We start from the raw sequence: 23320 nt of genomic DNA, 5'->3' as shown, positions 1-23320 counted from the left end.
AAGTTTTTTGTAGCCTCCTAAATTCCACCATTTTTTGGAATTTTCACCTATTTGGCATACCCAAATGGAAAAACTTATAACAGAACTGTGATACCAAAATGCATGTATTAGGCTTCATTTGAAAGGTAACATCTTCTAGTTTTTGGAAATGTGCTTGTTTAGCATGTGACTAAAACACAGCCAAAACTACATTAGTTCAAATATGCCTCAAGAAAGTGTTTTTGGTCCTTGTCTATAATGAGTCATATTTGAATAACAATAACTAGGACACACAGGTGTGCTCTTGTCAAGCACACTTGTGTAAAATTCCAGACCTCAAGGCCTAACCTCAGGGGAGTTAGGGAGTTTTTAGTTTGTGGTGTCACCAGTGTCACCACAAACCTCTCCAAAACATTTCCAAGTGGCCAAATTGTGCCAACTGCCTTTTCTTGTTACTGTGTGATGCTAAGCCGCTTACAACTAGTTTAAGCGGGTCGCTGGTGACCTGGTGGATGTTAAGAGGTTAATAAATGAATGAATGAATGAATGACAGATGTACTTTAGCTGCAAACAGAACGCTATGGTCATTAAAGATGAGGAGTGTCTTAAATTAAACATACTCTGAGTTCAGAAAAGTACATTTTTGCTGCCATTTAATAAATACTCACTTCAAAAGCTTGAGAAACACACCAGGAGCATTTTATTCTCTGTATTAACTACATCAGAGGCAATTAAATTAAAACTTAGGCCAGTTTTTTCATTGTAGTTTCAATTAGGAGGCCACTGTTTCATAGGTGTTGTGAAAACACAGGCCTGTATTTTTCCAGTATTTTGTTTTTTTTATTTCTATTAATTAATTTAAGAATATAATTGGCAGATAAAACTGTTTCCTCTAGGGCTGTATCCAACAGCAAATGTCATTTTTTTCCCCCATTCATAAGTGAATGGAACAACAGAAACAGAGCAACTTATATTCATACAAATTTGACAAAAATTACTCATGAAAATGTTTCCTCTGTGTTAAACTACCAGACTACAGATGTAATGGTTGATTTGCTATCTACTGACAGTTGATTAATGTGAGAAATAGCAAAAGTTTTGATGTAAACTGTGGAAGTGGAAAGTTCAGCTTTCTTCAGGGGCCAAATGTTATTGCTGGATGGCCAGATTTGGCCCACGGGCTGCTATTTGCCCACCACTGAATTACATGTATGTCAACTATTTATTAGCTTTGTGGCAACATACCATAACATAACAGCCTCCAACACATGTAATCAGCAGTGGGCGGCCGGCCGGCAGTCTCATGTGTAACTAGTTTGTTGTAACCTTCTGTATACAGACGTGTGGTTGTAACAGCCTCCCCTCGCCCTCCCCTCACAATGTAAATCTCAGCCCAGGGGCTTATTCTCCTCTGTGACCTTTTCTTCTGTTGACACCAACGTCTTTGTTCCCAAGGTGTTTGGGATTTGTTGGCTAAGACATGTTCCTTGTGGTTCCCGCATCAATTATGCATAAATAATAATAACCTCGGACAACTGCTGATTTGCAATGACACTTTCATTACAACAGGAGCAGCCAATAACTCACTGGTACCCATTAGTTATTAATGCCTGGCCACGCCAGCTTTACTTTGTCATTTATTGCTTCATCTCTATGCCTTTTTAAATATTCAGTAACTGCTGTACCTACATTTACTGTCTGTGATCTCCCCGCAGGAGAAGGCAATAGCTTGTGGTGGAAGATGACCTAGTTATTATGGAGGCCTGGGCCTTGCTCGCCAATGCCGGCGTAGTCTATCATGTCATGTTCACAACAGAGCGTCAAAGTTGATCTTTTCTGCTATTTTGCCACATGTTTCACACTTAACATGACCTATAATGACCTTTAATCAAAAGTTTACTCTTCTGTCAAAAAATCATGTGTGAATATATTATCCTGTGATGACTTAAAAATATATTCTGCAGATTATTTACTTGAATTAATGAATTCTGGAGACATAGAAGTCCCACTAGTGGATATGCTTTTAATTGCATCATCAGTGAATTGTTTGGATACCCTGCAGCACTTGTAATATGTACATCCAGGTTTTTACAGGATCTGAGGACTAATAAAGCAAACAGAGTTCACAATCACTTCTGTCCGAACCTTTGAAAACCAAAATTATACCCTCTACTCCAGGAGAGTTCACTGTTGGACGATGAAGATTGTGACTCTGATGCAGTCTGTTTCAGTGACACTCAACATGCTTTTTTTTCTGACGAAGAAGGTCAAAGGTGACACATTAACACCTGCCTTTATAAAGTCTATCATCAAATATCCAGACATGGTGCTGGTGCATCCATAATAATGGGAAGTTTTGACAGTGTGAGAGTGCAATGTGAAGAAATGTATTCCTTCATAGACAAACACAACACTGATATTAAACACAGGTACACAAATAGAAACAGCCTCATGAGGCTTATTAGATATGTAAGTAGCAGATAAAGAAAGTTGTTTCATCATAATTTATTATTTTGTCTATTTTCACACCTTGTTCCCCCAAAAAACATATTTACAGGGATTATTTGATACCACCTATATAGTTTGTTCATATGATTCACTATGTGTTGGCTGATAATTATAAAAAGCCACACATGGATGAAAGCAGTACTGTTCACTTGACTGTTCAGGCAGCTTATCACACACAGTGGCCCTCAATGCTCGAGCACATAAATCACTGATGCTTTGATATTGTTTTAGGTTGGACACATAATCCAGATCACATTGTCTGTGTGAGATAATTTAATTTACGAGTAAATTAATCACATTGAGAGATTTGGCTGTATATAACCGCAGCAGTTGCAATCTGCGCTGTACAAACAGCTGACTATAACCTGTTTCTTACTTTGCTCAGGTGTACTGAAAATGTAAGAAGTGATGCTGCCACAGCCTCATTCTGTCACAATGAATAAGTGAATCTGAGGAGGAAGATGGAAATTACTTTACCCCTGTAAAAATGTAAAACAAAACAAAAAACAAACAGTTATTTTCAGGCAATTTTACCTTTTTTTTTTTAATTGTAAGATGACAGGAATTGAGGGCAGAGAGGAGGGATGAAACATAACAAAGGTCTCCAGCTAGATTCAAACTGGATTGCTGTTACACGGTCAGCATCTTAAACCGCTCAGCCAACAGGACACCTCCTCATCGTTCAATTCATTTGTTCTTCCATTCCTGATGTAAAGCATCACAAACAGAGCTGGTGCCTTTGCGCTATGAGTATTTGTATCTTCATCTTTTTTTCCCTATCAGACATTTAAAATCTCAACATTGAAACTCAGATATTAAAGCTCCATCACAGAATTTTAAAGAACAATGTTGTATGATTTCCTTTGATCATCTCAGCAAATTAAGGTAATCAATTAACTGTGATTTTTTTCCTCCATTTTGAGGTTTGACATCCTAAAAACACCCTAAATCACCTGGTAGTGGAACATGAGAAAACTCAATATGTTTTTTTGACAAGAACCTGAGCTGTTAACCTGAAATGTTGAGTCTGAATATATGAAGACATCATGCATGTTAGGCGGCAACCAGATTTATACTTTGGTAATGTGTTAGCAACAGATAGGTGGAAGACAGATGAACTGTAACCATAGTGTCACTGAAGAACCCCTTTACATATTGTATTAGCAGCATTCAATGAGTATCTATGATATACAGTATGTATGACAATAAGGTTAACAAAATACCCCAAATGACACCCACATCATCACCAAAAACTTCACTTTTTTGTTTGATCGTGTCAAAATGTTCATCATCCAGCTCAATTTCAAGGTCGAACTTAACTTTGATTAAATATCATGTAGATTTAAAATAAGCTAGTTTACACCCAGTTCACTTTTTTTGCAAATGAAGTCAGTGTAAATTACAGTCACTGGTTTCTCTGGGCAGGTTTAAAGCTTTGCTGTAGGAACTCTGTGCATCATCATGTATCTGCCAGTGTCAGTTGGGATGTTATGAGGTTTTTTTATGGCTCAAATTGCTGCTGCTTCTCAGTCCAATTCTAGTATTAAGGCTGTGTTTTTAATTTCTGTTTTATTATAATATTCTTCATGATTGTAGTATTTTATGTTGATTAAAGAGAGATCTGTCTGTATTATTTGTTTTATGTTGTTTGTCTGAAACTTTATGTTGCTGCCTGTCTTGGCCACGACACTCTTGCAAAAGAGATTTTTAATCTCAATGAGGATAAAATAAAGATAAACTAAAAAAATAAATTTAAAAAATCAACAATCACAGAGGTAAAGTAGACATTTTTATTTATTTATTTATTTGTTTATTTGTTTATTTGTACAATTTTACATACTGTTGCTTGAGACTAATATAGACAGGCTGGCGGAGCTGTGGGAACCACCATCCAGGCTTTTCGCCACCTGTGCACAAGCACGCGCAGCTGCGAAGCTCATTATGGAATGGGTGCGTTACGTGCGCGCGCAAGTGTTTGCTCTTCAAATGAGTGTATTCCTCCAATCAGCAAATTGTATCGTTGGCGACGTAATAACACCAAAAGAAAAGTGTTCGTTTTCGATTCACCAGCATTTTTTTTTTATATTGTTGCCAACATGAATTTAAATGAATTGAGTCCTTTTTGGAAAATATCAGACTCAAATTATAACACTATTAAGGATATTTTAAATGTATTTGCCGGCATACACCTGGCTTTTATTGCCAATTTCAGTTGAAGAATGCAATGCTTTTGTCCAGTTAAGATCAGGTGGAATCTGCTGTATTCAAATGTATTTTTTCTCCATCAGCTGTTACTGAAGCTTCAATAAGAACCTGACGAGCATCAACAATTTTAGTGTCCCTATAAATAAATCAAAATCACGCTCAAACATCTGACCTAAGTCTGTGAAGCAACGGAGTGTTGTGATATCGAGGTGTAAAAGATTTACAATAGTTCTTTCACTGATGATGAGGAAAAAACAGCAATGAAAATAAATGACTAGATCGGATATTCACTTATTTCTTCTCCTTCTGCAGATGTAGTCAGATTGCACAATAGGCTCAGATTCTAAAGATGAATAAAACACCTTAAAAGGCCAGAAAATAAAACGGATTATCTTGGTGTAAGAAGGTTCATCCTCCACCTCATTTAAGGGTTGTGATGTCTTCCTAAATATTTGTTATTTCTGATATTCCTAATGGAGAGTCAGAGGTGTGAGTTAACGCCCCCTAGCGGCCTGAATCTCGTCCCTTCCGAGGTGTTGTCAGCCCGCAGCATCACCGGTGCAACATCACACACACACACGGAGACTCTGCAGCTGGCTGCGGGCTCTCTTATCCGCTCAGACCTGCATGTGAGCTCCAGAGTTTGGCTTTAAGGACCTGTTTGTTGTGGTCTGAACTTGGATCTGTAACCACACAGGCCTCAAACATGCTGTGATAAAAAAAAATGAATAAGAGATGGAAATAACTGATAACCCTGTTCAGCAAGTGCAAGACTTTTGTTGTTTCCTATGATTTCATGTTTTTTTTTCTTATGTCATATACCCCTGAAGAGACATATTTAAAAAAAAAAGCTGCAATTAATAATAATTTTGCTTTTCCAAATACACCTTTAGTCAAAATGACATTGCGTAGGTGTAGCCGGAAACTGACCTTTTGTAGCCTCTTTCACAACCGATTTAAAATGTCCTTTAGCATAAGATGTGATTTTTTAAATAGCTCCTTAATTTACAAATTAAGAGTCGAAATAGGAGAGAAAAATATGATGATAGGAATGATTATCAAGAGCCTATTACACAGCCTACAGTTTCTATGTAACAATTTATTTTTATGATCATGTTTTGATTAGATGAATAGTCAAAAACAGAGAGGATAATGAAGTGCATTGACGAGCCGGTTGGTTTGGAAATAAAATTAATTCAATAATAATAACAATAATAATAATAATAATTGTAGTTTGGTAGAAATGCCACAATGACATTGGAAAAGCCTTTTGCATCATCAGCACCTTCTTCAGTGTCTGAGAGTGAAGTGAAGCAGAGAGAGAGGCTCCTTTCTCTTTCCCATGGGGATCACGTAAATATAGCGCCTATAACCCCCCTCACACACACACACACTCACACACACACACACACACACACACACACACACACACTCACTCACACACACAAGCCCGATCACCATTTGCTGTTTGTGTAAAAGTGATTAGCCAGACACAACTGCGAAACTGTTACCTTTATAGTAGGCGAGCCGCAGAATATCGTGTAAAACGAGCCGAGCAGTGATGTAACGGTGGGTTAAAAGGTGTCTAAACTGTGACCTCCAGTCAGAGATCATTATCAGGAAAACAACCATAAATATACTTTAAAAAACAATTAGACTGTTTTATTATTTCCCTCCTATAAGCTAGGCTCACTCATATATTTTTTCACCGGCGTGTTTTTGAAAGCTAAATTATGATATTAATTAGATTTATATCAGTCTGGAAAAGTGTGTAAATATTGCGCAAATAATCAGTTTGTGTGTATCTGCAATATATTTCAGGATTTACATAATAATCTTCTTACCTATAGAGCTTTACATTTCAAATCCATATAACTTTTTTTGTAGAAATTCATTATTATCTTTTATAATTTTGCCAACAATTCTCATTAAATTAAAAAAAAAGGCAATTCCCAAAAATCTCAGATGACTGTTGAGCTTTTGCCGTAAAAATATAATTCAATTTTCTGTGTGTTACTCGTCAAATGTAATTATTATAATAGACTTTTAAATAAAAATGAAATATAAAGAGACAAATTTAAAAATATTGACTTTTAACATCGTGTAAATGTGATGATATTAATTGTTGAGTCTAAAAAAAATGACATATGATAAAACGACTTTCCTTTGATGTGATAAACATTTCTAAAAGCCAATTTTATAATATCTGCACGTCAAAATGACATTTTCTTTTTATGCCTCCACTGCGTGACGTATTATTTATATAACAAGAATATTTTCATTGTTCTCATTAAATCTGTTGTCGAACCATTTTTGAATATTAATGATGAGAATTTTGATTTTTAATTCTTTCTTAGATTTATTTACAAATAAATTCAGTTTACAACACAATATAGCTACATAGAATTACATATATTTGAATTTTTTTTTATTATAAACAGACTATTTTTTTTTCAGAGCTTTTTGTGTCTTGTATGAAAAGGAAGCCAAAAAAATTGTGTCCACTTGTGTCTTGAGCTTCCAATACAAAAAGAAAATGTAAAATAATTATCACAGATCTCAATCAGGAACAAAACAAAACAAAACAAAACAAAAAGACAGGTAAAAGTCAAACAGGTAAAATCATTCTTCTTTTTTTTTTTTTTTTTTTTACAAATATTTACAAATATTACCTGTACAGAAATATCTCCTTTTTCTTTTTTTCTCTGTGTTTCAACAGTCTTTACATGAGTCCAGTGCTGCCTATTGATTTGTGCTGTTCACACTTCCTCCAGTGATAATGTCTCTATATAAAAATAAGTTTGTTTTTTTTGCTTTGTTTAAGTCACTGTGAAGGCCATTTGGACACTGCCGCCGCCGCTGCTGAGGGTAAAACGTGTCCAGAAATAATATTTGAAGGTACACTGAGGATGGGAGCGATAGCGGCTGAGGTCCGGGTCAGAGAGAGGGACTGAGCGCTCAGAAGGGCCGACTGAACGGTCACCGGAGGCCGCAGGAAAGCCTGAGCGGCGCCCGGTGAGGACGAGGAGGCGCTGGAGACCCCGATGATGTTCTCTATACTGAACGACGGTCTGTTGGACGGCTCTGATTTGATCATGGACGCCGTGCTCAGACTGTTGAGCTGCAGTTGAAGGCTCGGGCTGAGCTGGGAGTTGAACGCTTTTCTGCTAAGCTCCGCGGAGGGCAGGAGAGGGACGCCCGGGGGCAGCATGGGACCTACAGGGGGGATGTACGGGTACTGCAAAGCCGCCGGATGGGAATATGCAGCCGGGTGGATCCCGTAGTGCCGCCCATAGGGCCCCCCAAGGCTGTACGCCCCGAAACTTTGCATCATGAGAGCAGTCTGGTCCCTGAGCATGTCCGGCTGAACCCGCTTGAACCTTTTCCTCCTCCTGAGGAAGCTTCCGTTGTCGAACATGTCCTCGGAAGCCGGGTCCAGGGTCCAGTAGTTGCCCTTGCCGGGGTTGCCAGGTTCCCGGGGGATTTTCACAAAGCAATCGTTGAGGGACAAGTTGTGGCGGATGGAGTTTTGCCACGCCGGGAACTTCTCCCTATAATACGGGAAGCGGTTGCTGATGAACTCACAGATCCCGCTGAGGGTGAGCTTTTTCTGCGGGCTCTGGAGGATGGCCATGGTGATGAGGGCGATGTAGGAGTACGGCGGTTTTACCAGGCTACTTTTGGGCTTCTGAATCCCACCTCCCGCCGCTGCGCTCCCTTCGTGACCCTCTCCCTTTCCGGTGCCAGTCTCTCCCTCCCCGGAGCTCTCGCAGCACGGGCTCCCTCCGCCGGACCTCATCTCCTCTTTCTCCACCTCGATCTCGTCTTCCACCTCCTCGTCGCCTGCTTCTCCTCGGAGGTCGTGCAGGATGCCTCCCCCCGGGCTGTCGCAGTCGCTGTCCACCCTCTCCATGCACTCATCGTCTCCCTCGCCCACCACGTCGATATCCACGTCCTCTGCTGTGAGCACAGTTTGGCCGGACATGTCGCTGGCTCTTTCGCTGCCCCCAGACAGGGTCATCTCACGGCTTACTTACACTTTTTTTTTGTCTAAAAAAGTCTACCGGAGCCAAAAACAACAGAGCAGCCGGGTGAGATGGGTAGGTGAGACTGGCGCGGTCAGTGCGCACACACGGCGTCTCTGCTGACTTCTGGTCGCCCCCTGTCAAGAGATCGGATGTCTCCCACAATCTAAATGCGGTGTAACCGACAGCAAGTCAGTGAAGCCAAAGAGAAACTTCAACTTCTACAAATATTTCTCCACTCGGTAAGTGAGCAGGCCTGTGTAAAGCGACGCGTCTTGCCTGGAAGTTGTTTGGAGGTGGTGCGACTTTTTGCGCTTCGGCGTCCTTTCTCGGCGCGTATATTTCCTATAGGAGCGATATTTGGAGACGCAAGTCGAGATGACACATGCTTTAAAAGGCCGGCGCTTTTAAAAGGACTGTCTGATAGATTACTTTTCCCAGTATAAGATATACTATCAGTGCAGGACACGTGGTTCGGTGACGACAGACGCCCCCATCTCGTCCCTCCCTCCACCCTCCTCTCCTCTCCTCTCCTCTCTGTTAAACCATGCAAACTGGAGTTGTTTCATGGATTTGTCAACAATGGGACATCAGCAATGCTGCTTTCCGCTGATTTCTGTGTTCGTCCGTCATAGACCATTTAACGGTGGCAGAAGGAGGAGGAGGAGGGGGAGAGAAAATTGGCCTGCATGATTGAAAGATCTGATGCGCATTAACATGGCTGCGTAAAAACAATCCAAAGCTTTAACTTTGCTCGTACAAACTGTGTTGAAAGCTGCAGAATGAAAACGACGACAGCTAAGTTTACTGAACACTCCTTTAAGTTTATTAAGTGTTTTTTTTAAATTCTTGTTTCACAATTTAATTTAACTAAGTGTCCGTGCATGCTATTTTTTTTTAAATACTTTGTGGAAGATAATTAAGGATTTTTAAAAATGTAACGTTGTTTATTAGGTGCTGAAATGCATGACTTGATATTTCCAGCTTTATAGCCCGCCATGTAAATCAAAGCTGCGAATGCAAAGCATGAATTCAAGTCTATTTATTCCCGCAGGATTAGCCGAAGGTGGGAAGAATATTGAGCAGCAGCAACACCACCACCACCACCACCACCAACGACAATGAATGGAGAGAATAAAGAATTTCCTTAAAGAGTTTGGAAGAGGTGCTAACGACCCCGATCATTGCATGTTTTTACATTTGAAAAAAGTAGGAAATGCGGCAGCGGGTGAATGCAAAGAGAGCATTTATTCACAAGCATGAAGGTGAGCGCTGTTAGGCTGCTCTGAGGGAGAGGATGTCGGATCCAATACAGAAGGGGTGAGAACATTTAGGAAAGAGCAACCATTCCTATTTCAGCTAACGTTCAAAGCGACTAATATTACTATCTTATATAGAAAAAAAATGCACAATTAATTAACAAAATATGGAATTAAATATATTATGATGTGCCACAAGCGATTAAAACGTTCAGTTGATTTTTTTTTTAACCTTTAGCAGGTTAATGAAAATATCTATAATCAACACCTGTCTGTTATTTGCGACAAACGCTTTATTTGAATAAATGAAAACATATAAATTAAGATATTATGCAATTAAGGATTATTTCTCAGCTACAAGCTGCTCTTGTCAATTTAAAAAAAGGTGTGAGGTAGAATCATTTTAATTCATTACACCTGGATATCATTTGAATTGTAATTATTATTATTATTATTGCCAAAATGACAAATGTCACCCCATTAATGAAATATTTAACATTAATTACTTAATTCGCCTGATAAAAGTAGAGTTTATCCTAACAAAAAAACCCACATTTTTCTGAATTCATTTTGAAGCCGCTGTTGTTTTGTGTCTTATAGTTTGGGGGAGTAAATGTGATCCTTTAATTGCCCTCAGCAGTGCGAAGAGGCGCTGTTTTCTGCGCCACCTCTGACACCTCCGCTGTCGGGGATGAAAGTGGGATTAATCAAACACTATCATTAATAATGCTCGCGCGGGTCAAAGGAGGGAAACGCGGTTTCCGATTAGACTTGCCTCGTGTTAATCTCTCGGTGACCTGTGTGATCTGCAGGTCCGTCAATACGCGCTACTTAGCAGATGAAGCCGGAGTCTGCATCAACTTTCATCCCGATGACTCTCATGCAGGCCGAGTGCGCACTTTTAAGAAAAAACACGTTTCTCTTTCGTTCAGGCCATAAACCTGGACATTTGTTGACGGTTATTTGTTTGGGATATTTTATTCAGATCGAAAACTTATCTGAACAAAGACTTTATGGTTCTCAGTCAGTGATGCTGATTTGACGCGTTTCTTCATAGCAACAGAAGTCCATTGAAGTATGAAGGATATTTAGAGACGTTTTTGTGTGTGTGAATTGTTCTGCGCCCTCAACAGAAAGGTTAAGATGACCAAACCTCTTTTTTGGTGCCTTTTAAAAAAAAAAAAAATGTAGCAAATAATGTTTTATACCAATAAAACAAGAAAGCTTAATGGACACTTTTTCTTATTTTTAAGGGCTTTTAAGGAATCAAAGGGTCGCTGCTTTAACGAAACTGTCCCCTCTCTCTCTCTCTCCTGTTGTGTGTTAGTGTGTATGTGTGTGTGTGTGTGTGGAGACAGGTGCAGCCAGACTCCCTTCCTTAACCAAAAATAAAAAAAAAAAAAAAAAAAATCCCAGAGTTGCAGTGTTGTGTGAAAGGCGGCGTAACTGCTGATATAACCTGCCTGCAACAGCACCGAGAGGGGGTTTCAAACCCGTCCTTCCTGTGATCTTTTGAAGCCTCATAAATCCGCTTTTATACCTCCGCAGTTTGTTAATGAAATGTACGTTTTAAGCACACATGCACGGCTTAGCGCGACAAAACCTTTTAGTATAATAAGCCAACTCGCTCCGGCATGAAACCATTAGTTGGGAGGGGGGTGGGGGGGTTGGATGGGTGCGGGGGGGGGCGGGGTGGGGGGGGGGGACGGGGGGGCAGCACAGGTGATGGAGAGGAAACAGTCTCCACATGTGATCGCTGCAAACTACCAGCAAGGTCACCGAACAAATAATTGTGATCATAATAACGTGATGCTCTGTTGATTCCTGAGGGGGGGGGGGGGGGGGGGGGGGGGGGGGGGGATCTTATTTATTTATTTATTTTTTATCTGCTGTGTACCCCTCTGTCTCTCTCACACACACACCGGGTCAGAGGTCAGGGTCACCTGTATAGACTGGTAGGGTGTCTGTGCACGCGCAAGGACACTTCAGCATCGGCGGGTGCTTGAGATTTGAACCATTTCTACTGTTTAAGGATGCTCTCTCTCTCTCTCTCCCTCTCTCTCTAAATGAATGAATGAGTGTGAGAGATACAGAATACTGTTCATTCAAACACAAACAAGTGGGGAAAATTTTTCACATGCGTGTTTCAGGTGTAAATTAAATTGTTTGGAGACTTTGATGGATCGGTTTTCCTTCATTTTTCTGCTTCACAATTTCAAAATAATGGAAATTATTTCAAAGGAAATCTTTAAAACTGGGGAGAGAGTGCGCATTTTCACGTGTTTTCGAAGGTCACAAGACCAAATATGAAATGATTTGAAAGCATTTTAAGGCTTTTTTTTAAATGCAGTTTGTATCTTTACACGATCTGCAGATCAAAGGCTTTCAGTGGGAAAGTCAGATTTACGCGAAATGTGTTTGCTACGAATAATATTGGCGTACAAAACCTTAATAATTACCACAAACAGGTGCATTAGCAGCTTTCACTGTTTGGAAGCATAAATTATTACACTGTCTTTTAATGTGTGATGGACTGAAGCCCTTCACAAAGGTGGTTGGTGATGTTTTTTGGCGTTTAATCAAATGGGACTGTTCTTTTTACGCATTTGATTTCTTAGTTAAAAAACGCGTTTTTAAAGAAGACTATTGGGTTTCAGTATTAATTTGGTACATCTCATGTGTTTTTTTTGGTATCATTACAGACACAACCCATTTTTAAATCTCTGCCACTCATAAATTCATAATTAAAACCTCCATTAACTTGAAAATATTCGCGTTTGCTCTCCATTCACACTGATAAACGACGAGTTTAAGCTCAAAATGCAAAGACGTTACGTCATGACGAATCTAAACCCACAATAAACTGCACCTTGCTTGACTCGCACGCTTCCAACGAAACCAGCTGTTTGTTAAAACAGATTTTTTTAAAGGCAACTCGTGTAATTAATTAGGTGAGTTGGGGGCAGCAGCCAGTAAAACGATATGATAAATTAATGGCATTGTTAGCGCGCCTGTAATTACGACCATTATGTTAATTATTTTACATCAGTGGCCAAATCTTCAGCTTGTCAGATTTAATAAAAACAAGATATTCTCCAATACAGCTGCGCGTCACACATAAGAGTTTTGAAAAATCATCTAAATATTATACTTTTTCCTCTAACTGGATTTTTCATGGTCGACGCTGTGAAGCCCTGGAAGGCAGGCATGTGAGCTCTCAGCTGTTTTTTTCCCCTCCCTCTTCCTCTTCTTTTTTGGAAACCCCCATTTTCAGCCCTTCTCCAAGAATCCACTCTATCAACCTGCGAGTTTCTGTCAAACAATATGATGGAGCTCATTTTTAACCCTCCCTCCTGCAAGATGAGCCGGGGCCAGATCTCTCCGTCACAACAAAGCACAAAGGGCCTAAAATAGAAGACACTGATGCAGGCGTGTGTGTGTGTGTGTGTGTGTGTGTGTGTGTGTGTGTGTGTGTGTGTGTGTGTTGGACGTCGCATCTGTTTGACGCACCTGTATAAAGACAGCAGGTGATGCAGGAAGACTCATCTCACTTTAGCTTCTAAATACTGTCATGGTTCACATATGAACAACTATGATACTGAGCTTTATAATAAGAGCATGTTTAAAATGAAAAATATATATAGTATTTCTTTTTTTTTAATGTATGACAACCACCAGTTCTGATTATTTAGCCTAGGCCTATTGTTTCCTCAAATAGGTGTTGGCAGGTTGGGCTTGAAAAAAATATAAAAAATGCATTAAAAAAAAACACAAAGCGTTCGGGTTTGTAGACTCAGTGGACATCAAGGTTTACATTCATTTTTTAACAGGTTTGTCTGTGGCCTCTTTGCTTGCAGGATTTAGGGACATCAGCATTTGGAAATTGTATTTTTGGCAAATGTGCTTAATCTTTTTGGGAATTCATAAAGGCTACATACAAAGAGATTAATAGGATGCAGTTGTAGGTGTCTAATCTGGTGATTTTGGTTGGTGTAAGGTGAAACATACTGTAAATAATCAAATACAGAGAGTGAAAAAATGAATAATTAACAATACAGTTTTGATTATTACTAGAAAAGGTCGTTTTTTGACGGTTGTTTCAGATGTATCTGATTACAAAGAATAGCCTATTAGTTACTTGACATGCATGGTCTAATGTAAAATCATCCAGCAGTCCAATAATCTGAACGAAAATCTTGTTTTCATACTGACACTTCACATAATCCCACCATTGTCTTCTTTGAGTATTAGGCTATTTTCTAGTTATATTAATTAAATGAGAATGAATTCATTTTCATCTGATTTGAGGTAAAATACAATATTTATCTGAATTTGCTTTATAATGATAATCTCGTGCGTCTCATTCTGCGAACTTCTCCAAACACGCACCGGCGCGTCTCCGCGCGGCCCCTCCGCCCGTCCATCGCTCCTCTCCACCCGGCTGTCCGTCAGTGGCAAGACCCCGGGAGGCTGCATGAAACTCGCGGCAGCTGGTGGGAAAGTGACACCTCCAGCTAAATGCAGCCGGATTACCATGCCAATGTGTACTTGTTAAGTACGTGCAATGTCACCCAGTTTGTAGGCTTTTTGTCATTCAGATAAGGCTGAAAGTTGCACATCAGTGTATCGTCGGTGTTGTGTGAGCGCGCTGATTCAGGCTGTAAACGGTGCAAATTGGCCCTATACCAGGCATTTAGCACGGTGTCAAAACACAGGCAGCCCGGCTTTGCATGAAATCATAGTCTGCATAAAACGACAGTAAACAATGTGCTAATACTGCCGCGGGTGTCAAATGGTTGTGGTCACTGGAGTATAATAAATAGAGACCAAAGCGAGCCACATTATAACAAAAGTCGCCAGAAAACTTTGCTGAAAATGACATTCAAGGCCACAACAATGTTTAAATATGCTATTTATAAGAAAAAATAATTATATAATTAATTATAAATGAACAGTTATCAGTTATTTATGACTTGTCATCAGAAATCTAATTGATTATTTTAATGTTTTTGTGCTAAATTAGGACACAGTGACACATATTTTACAGTGAACTGGCGCTCCATCCAACGGCAAAATTACAATTTGTGTACAATAAGCACATAAATAAAGAAAAACCTCAACTCAACATGGTTCCTCAAAGAAGTGTCCAATTTGTAAGTTGTTACTCCCCCCCATGCACCAGTCTTAATGTTTGCATCTGCATTTCTTACGGGAACTCTCATTCAGTGCGACCCCTGAACTCAATATCCTCTTGCCTATTGATGCATACATATATGTAACATCAGAGTAAATTACCTCTTACATCCCGCCTGATCTGCCCATAATAATACTCCTTCACACAATCTGTCAAGTTCCTCACAGAGACACTTTACCTCTTCTCGAACCCAATTACAAGAATTCAAGAAGAAGATGAAGAAGACTTGGAGAGGAATGATGTTTTGATATTAGGATTGACTGAAATGTCTGTTTATGTTTTTAAAAAGCTCTTGTATTATTTGTGTGGTGGGAAATTTAAAGGCCTATGAATAAACTATCAAGCTAATATCATTAACAGTCTATAATAGTCTATAATATTGTGTCTTTACCTTAAGCCAAATGTTTCAATTCATCTTAAAAAACACAAATATTTCTCCTTTTTACTTTATGTTGCACTTCCTTATTTGCTTTATAAAAAGTGTCCTTGCCTGTTATTCCAGCGGGGAAGTGCATATCCCACATCCTAATCAAAGTCGTTGTGCTGTCTCTTGAAATTAAGGACTGCACCTTTAAATTGTCAATTACTCTGAGGTTAAGTGGACTGAATAGACCCAATGATTCAAATCAGGTGTTACAATTTACTGCACATAGCCATCTGACTTCATTACATTTTGGCCTGAATCTCTCTGGCAGACAATGGAGCACAAAGTAAAAATACATATTGTATTTTTGGTCTCACTAAATGCACAATTATTTACTAAATTACACCTTTTTATATATTTTTTAAGAAAGATTACAAATAAAATTCTGTTAGCCTATAATTTAGCTAATTTTGCTCCTATTTTGACCACAAGATGAAACATATCTGAATAATAAAGTTAAAATCCAGATAAAGTTGCCACACTGACACCCACACTGAGAGTCCAAAGTCAGGCACACAAGCATCAATATTTTACATTCCCTCAAGAATCCTCTTTAAAGATGCAATCAATGCCTCCTATTCATTATCCATATGTATGTCTTCTAGGTATGGCCTTTGTCATTAAGCAATAATTCTCCCTTCCACAGTCCCACATTACTCCGCTGCTCCATACTTTTACAAATGCCTCGGGGCTATAAATACTAATGAAATCTCTTTGCTTAATTTGATTTTGCTGGTACACTTGCAGTTATGGCTGAACTTTCCCACGAGAGAGGCTGATTGAACACTTTCAAGTCCTTATGGAAGCAGGAAAACATTCCAAAGAGCTGGGGAGATCATTTCCATAATTACCCCGATTGGCAGCCTAATGACCTTCTGTGACAATAAAAAGATCTCTTGTTAATTCCATTTCTGTCGCTGACATTCAAGAGATTCCTATCTTACATGTTTGAGGGTTCACAAGATAACAAGTGTACTTTTTTTCACCCCCCCCCTCCAGTTTTCAGCCAGCGAAAGAGCAGCCCCATTCAGTTATGCTCCCCCCAACACATTGCAGTATGGTGTGGCACTGAAAGAGATCTGCTTGTGCCTGCACGGCTCGTCCACCCTGCCCCAAAGTTGGATAATTTATGGGCCTGGGGGAGATTATAAAGATGGATCTTTGAGGCAATCAATTCTCATGTTGCGTTTTGAATGGTGGGATAGAAATGAAGTGCAGAATAATTAAAAAGATCACAAGTCCCCCCTCGCATGTAATAATGAGTGGCTCCAGAGGCAGTGGGCTCCGCCACAGTGCCGGAGGAAGCGCCTTTGATTTGACTGAGAGGACACCCGGCCCGGTCCAATACACCGCCGCACAATGGGGGAGTTTCACCATCTCCGCACACTGAGGCTGCACTGCAAATCACGCTTTGACAACTGTGTGGCAGATCATAAGCAGATACTGTTGTCAGAGGAAACAGAGGGGGGGTCTTGTTGCTTGGATGTCTCAGTCAGGATGACTCAGATCTGGCTTGAAAAGCGATGAGGGGGTGGTAGTTTGGAATATGTTACACAGTGACCACAATGCTCAGAGTGTTATGGGATGTTGTGCTAAAATAAAATCCATCCGTTCTTTGCATATGAATCGGTGTCAAAATGTACCATTAGCCCTCTGCATGCACAACTGTGAGCTATTGTGCACTGACGAATTCAAATAAGACCTTTTTATACCTCTGAATGTATTAGACTAATGTGACACGTGCAGCTTTCTATGCTTTTTTTTTTTTTGCAAGCTGCTTAGTTTTGTCATTCCTCTTCATTTTCTTTCTGCAAAGGAAGAGCTTGTTGGAAATACACTTCTAGCACCTGCTACAAATGTACACAAATATATCAGTTTGTTCTTATAGTTAACACAAGGTGGTAAAAAGGGGATAAAAAATGCCACAGACCCTCAGTTATGATGACAAAATAAAGTAAAAGGACGCTGCGCTGAGCTGGCCGGGGCATCCTGCAAACAGATGGTGGCATGTGTGGCTGCTTTTATCTACTAGAAGGGGAAGTTTAATGATACCTGGCAGCGAGCTCACATTGAATATCTTTCTGCTGGTCACTTGGTCAACTCAACATTGGCATGCTGCACACACACACACACACACACACACACATCTAGAGACAGTGTTGCAGGCAGGAGTTCATTTAGTGTGGATTTCCCTTTTAAAGATGTTAACATCTGGTGAGCGGTAACCTCAGATTGATTTCCTCCACACGGTGCATGTTCGAGATATGTTAGTCTGTGTGTGTGTGTGTGTGTGTGTGAGAGAGAGACCTGTTCTCTAACATCTCTAATTATCCTGATGTTGTTTTTGTAAATGAAGGCAGAAGATAAGTTTTAAGCCTTGATTGGCTGCGTTTTTGACCTGTACACGGATGAAGCTTTTTGGTGATAAAAATCAAATATCACTCAGCTAGGATATAAATTTAGTTATGGAAACAGATATTTGGCAGCATTGAGCATGTTCACAAACATACTTTAACTGGGTTATTATGATTGTCAGGCCTGGTGAATGAATGTATCTATAAATCTTTGTCTCATGAATACCTGTAATGTAATTGGCAGATTCAAATAAAGGTATTTCAAATATGTGTGTGTAGCAGTGTGCTTTGTTGTCAGTTGATGCATTTTTCAAAAGCTTTTTTAAGATATTAGGAATGTCTCTCTTTTACCTTTTTTTTTTTTACTATTCTGTGCAACATCTATTGCATGTCTGTCCGTCTCAGGAAAGGGATCCTTCCTCTGTTGCTCTTTCCTGAAGTTTCTTCCGTTTTTCTCTGTTAAAGGGTTTTTTTTTAGGGACGTTTTCCTTATTCAAACTGAGGTTGAAAGATAGAGGATGTTGTATTACTGTGCAGACTGTAAAGCCCCTCAAGGGAAATTTGTGATTTGCAATATTGGGTTATGTAAATAAAATTAACTCGACTTTTTACATCCAATAGGATAACCACCTATTCACCTCCAAAATAAACAACGCATTTAAGACTCTCTATTTTATATTATTTTTTCTGTTAAAACTGCAAAAGTATCCAAACCTTTCCTCTTGGCAGTAGAACAACAAAGCAGCTCTCATGTCAAATTGGGACATCTTCAGATGTATCCGCCTGTGTATGAGCCACTGTCCTGAAATCTGCAGCTGTCTTGCTGAGGGCACAGTTTCATGCCATCTATTGGTTATAACAGGTAGTGAGAACAATGATGAGCATATACACAGGATGTATGCTTCAGTATCAACTGATATCTAATTATAAAAATACCATACTGTGGAACATTTTTGTGATTAGTCATGTTTTACTGTAACTACATGCAGTTTCTCCTTCAAAATGTAACAAAAAGCTGTTGGAGCCATTTAATCAGCTGCACTGCACCACATCTATATGCAAATAATGAAAGTCAGCAAATAAACTGTAGGACAATCTTTTCATTTTTACTTCTGATTGTAAACAAAAACAATCTGGGTTTCACTTTTTTTTTTTTTACCAGCCAGTGGCTTCGAGTTCACAGAAAGAACTCGTGGAGAGTCAAGCCAATTCTATAATTTAAACATGTTACAGAATCATCAAAGTGCTGCGGTTAATAGTTATTTGGCCGGTTTCTTCTTGGCCTGTAATGTCACAACTCAAGGACCAAAGGGGGAAGCTAAATAGCTAATGGGGCCATGTGACTGGACTTGAGAAAGAAGCTCAGAACAGCAAATTCAATTATCATGTTAGAATTCTGCATGAAAACAATCTATACTAGAAATTAGAGGTATTCCTGTCAGATGACTCGTGTTAGTGGGGCTAATGTCATTTGGAACAGCCGTAAGCCTTTGAATGTTATCAAATGTTTACAAAAGGGCTTAATATGCTAAAATGCAATCAGAGAATCTGCTGCTTATTCTGTCCTGGTGTTAGCACTGAGCAGTGTTCCTTGGGGTGGCTTGGTAATGCATTATGGCTCAAATTAAGGGGATGCACAATGGGAGGTGATTCTTTTTTTCTCTTCTGTGTTTTTTTTTTTTTTTGGAGTATTAGACAGCAGACAGTAGAGGTGTGATCAGAAATGAGGGGAGAGGGAGATCAGGAATAACATGAAAAACTGCCTGAACTCAAAACAGGGATGTTGTAATTACAAAGTCAGCTCCTTAAACTGTTAAGCCACCATTAGAGATGATTCTGTGATGACCATTCCTGCACAAACCTTCCACATCACCGTAACTGCATTTTGTGTTTGTCTTCCCATGGTTGCCGTTTGGCAAAGTGACTTTTGTTTTATCTGCTCAAAAGGAGTTTGATTTGTGTTTAAAATTGCCTCTCCGGCACAGATGTTCAATTCGTTTGAAGGTTATGGAACATCTTTTTATGTCACTTCGCGAAGGTAAAGCCCTGAGCAGCAGCTTCTTTGACTTCATTCTGCTGCCACAGCAGAAATGACAAATGACCTTCATTTCTATCCCGTTGTAAATTATAATATCACAGGCATGAAATAATAATGATGATACGCATGAGCACACAGATATAAAGACTCGAATACTTATGTACTGCACCTTATCTCATACATCTTTCTGGTTGAGGACGGCATTAGCTGCCCATAAAGCTCTACTCTGTGCCATACAGTAGAAAGATTTTCCATTAATTTCCTAATGTGCTCTTCTTTTGTTGCTTAGTTATGAAGTATTTGTTGCACTTATGTAATGATTTCTCTTCTTGTTTCCCCTACAGGGACTTGTCCTCATCGGTCAGGTTTTGCTGCATCCTGCGAGGGGCCTTCAAATTTTTGGAAGCTCACAAAGGCCTCATTCTCCTCTGTGTTGCTCTTCTTCATCACCCAGCTCCAGGGCATAGCAGATCTGCTCAAACCCCGGCATTGTCTGTGCAAAACCACATATTAAATTTGCCCTGCATAAGCCATTTCATTGAGCTGTAGCAGGAATTCCTTTGCTGGGTCATTCATCTGTGTACATGGTTTGGACACACATTTGAAACAAAGCAAGCCAGTCAAGGATAATATTGAGGAAGTTACATACATTTCAAGTTTTGCAGCATATGTCATTTGTTTCGCGCTCTTTTTGGCATCGGAGTTGTCCGTGCAGATCTGTGCAGGGGGGACAGAGTGAGACTGTGGCTGCGAGCGATCCAAAATTTCTCCCTGCATATGTAATGTTTTGTGCTTCCTTAGGAATTCTGGATTTTCCCCGTCAGGAATGTCAACTGAATAGAAAGAGAGGGAAACTAAGAGAGCTCTCTATCCACAGCAAACAATTAACAATGAATAATAAAGAGAAAAAATCTGATTCAACCAAACCAGTGGTCCTAATTCATCAGTTCTGTATTTGAATATGAGTTTATCGCTTGTTTGTTCATTTCAGTTGAGAATAAGTTTCTCATTCCATATCTGCAACTTCATCTCTGTATCTGCATAGCATGGTTTAGCTTATCACGTTATAACCATGTTAATGACTTATGTTGTGCTGGTTGTTGTTGCTGTAATCACAAGGGTATAGCTTTTATTAGTCATGCAAAAAAATGACTTTTATCAAATAAAAAGGAAGGAAATTCTGAAAGGAAACACTGTCTGTAAAGAAACATGGGATGCCATCAGGACACAAGATCTGTAGTCTCTTGATGTTGTGAATTGATGTTTTATAGTTTTATGGGCTTACAGAAGTTTATTATGCAAAAAATGAATCTCTTGAAAATCTCTTGTACAGCTCTGGGAGACGTTGGGATTATACAGTATACAAGCAGCAACAACCACATCTTGAAATTGAAGCCAATGCGGAAGTCCTTTGAAGTGGAATACTACTGACACTGTCGCTATATGCTGGCTACAATAGACTCCCATTCAAAAAGCGTCAACTTCTCTCTTGAAATACAAAGTCAATACATTTTTTTTAACGAGTCATTATGGTCTCAATCGCTAAATTCGGGCCCTCTAATAGGTATGCTGGTGGTCATTTTGGAAATTATTGCTTGTTAATGAGATATAAAGACGAACAATAGCTTTGATGTCTGCCTTGTGGGCATTGATTGGCAGCTGTGATTGACAGTTGGCTCACCTGCTGCTCTGGGACTACCACTGAGTCGGACTATTGTCGCAATATTTCACCAAGTTCAATGTTACTTGATAATGATACCTGTCTTGTTAGTCAGCTAATGTTAGGACAAGTCTGCACCACTCTGTGTTCCCGGTAAGTTAGCGTTAGCTTCGGTCTGGGGTAGCAGGGTAAGAATAAGGCTGGCAATTTTCTATATTTTTCATATTGTCAACAGATCTCATGTGCAGAGCCAAAACAACAAGTATTGTGTGTGTTTCCAAAGCCTAATACATCGTATTCATCTGTGCTGTAGACCTGCGTTGTTGTCCAAAACCTGTTAAAAACACCTCAATGAGCAACACCACTGCACTGGGTGACATGTTCCTTCGTCCATACATACACATCACAACCTCTTGACTTTATACTACATTATACATTTCTCAAAGAACTTCAGTAAAAAGTCCAGAGGTTGTGATATGTAGCACAACAAACTAACGTACCATGTTCCTGCGTATGCGCATGCTGTATTAGGAACCTCTCTCCTGAGAGTTACGATCTTATTGCTGTTTTTACTGTTTGGAGCCATTTCTAAACAAGCTACGGTAACCACTCTCTTCAGGGACGAAGGAACATGTCACCCAGTGCAACAACGTGGTTTATTGACGCGGTTTTAATAGTTTTTGGACAACAATGGAGGTCTATGGCACAGAGTAATACAAAATATCAGACTTTGGATACACACACAATACTTGTAGTAGAATGAGTTAGTTGTTGGTTTGGCTCTACACATGAGATTTGTTAATGATAAGAAAATACAGAAAATCGCAAGCCTTATCCTTAAAAACTATATTCACTGGGCCTGGGCCACAGTATGCAGGATGCACCTCAGCTGTTTAGTGGCGCAAATTGCAACTGATCTAATTACCAAAACCAACTGAGTTGTGGTAAACCTGGGACTTTTGGGGCCCCTTGAAGTCTGGGGCACTGGGACAGTTGCCTGCTTTGCCTGGTTGATAATCCAACCTTGCAAATAATCAATTCCACACAATTTCACAGTGCAGAGAAAGGCACACTGACCAGCACAGAAGAGAGACTGAAAAGTACACAACTTACTTTACAGCAGTCAGCATGTAATTCCTGCAAGTTCAAAAAGGTCAAATTAAGAGGTCTTTGCTGTAAAATGTTGTTGAGCCACATCAAACAACTCCCAGCTACTTCACAAACTTTGGTAACGTGGTTTACAGTGGACCCAGTGTGCGTAAACCTCTGTGACCCTTAGTTATTGTCCGGAGATTCCTCTCAATTTAGCACATTAATGGCTCTGTAAACATTTGATTTATTTCAAAGACACTTCCAGTTACCTTAAATTGTATTTGTCTGAAACCAAAGTCATCTGACAGGAATTCCTCTATATGCTGTTGCTGCAGTCCACACAGAACTCTAGTACAATCTAATTATCTTCGCTGCAGCTCCATTACATCTGAGAGGTGAGCGGCTGTGGCTGACCGTCACCATCTCACATGTTAAGCAGCCAGTTGTGTTTGCAGATCAGTGGCGTTTTACAATAATGCATTCAATTTAAGACCCAACTTATTTATCACTGGCTAAGCAGTAAGGTAAATGTGATTATACTAGCTGAGGCTAAACCTGGAGGAATCAAATAACTGCTGTTAA

The 23320-nt window shown here is 39.6% G+C and overlaps 2 protein-coding genes across 2 annotated transcripts in view; one reads left to right on the top strand and one right to left on the bottom strand.

The window, feature by feature from the left end:
- Positions 1 to 20908, top strand: part of LOC122989533 (integrin subunit beta 3 binding protein) — a 51284-nt gene extending 30376 nt beyond the window's left edge. Inside the window, exon 8 of the mRNA XM_044362488.1 lies at positions 20331 to 20908. Coding sequence (XP_044218423.1) covers positions 20331 to 20500 — 170 coding nt within the window. The 3' untranslated portion in view covers positions 20501 to 20908. The remainder of the gene's footprint in view (positions 1 to 20330) is intronic.
- On the bottom strand, positions 7414 to 9136 carry foxd3 (forkhead box D3). Its single transcript, XM_044362487.1, has one exon. It carries the CDS (start codon positions 8711 to 8713, stop codon positions 7517 to 7519), a length of 1197 nt encoding a protein of 398 aa, XP_044218422.1. The 5' UTR covers positions 8714 to 9136; the 3' UTR covers positions 7414 to 7516.
- Positions 20909 to 23320: the final 2412 nt, after the last annotated feature.

This window comes from Thunnus albacares, chromosome 9 (genome assembly GCF_914725855.1).
Source record: "Thunnus albacares chromosome 9, fThuAlb1.1, whole genome shotgun sequence".
Taxonomy (NCBI): Eukaryota; Metazoa; Chordata; class Actinopteri; order Scombriformes; family Scombridae; genus Thunnus; species Thunnus albacares.
Note: the sequence above shows the minus strand (reverse complement) of the source record. Positions and strands in the feature narration are given on the sequence as shown.

Coding starts and splice junctions, on each gene's coding strand:
- foxd3 (XM_044362487.1), bottom strand. CDS start 8,713: ATGACCCTGTCTGGGGGCAGCGAAAGAGCCAGCGACATGTCCGGCCAA.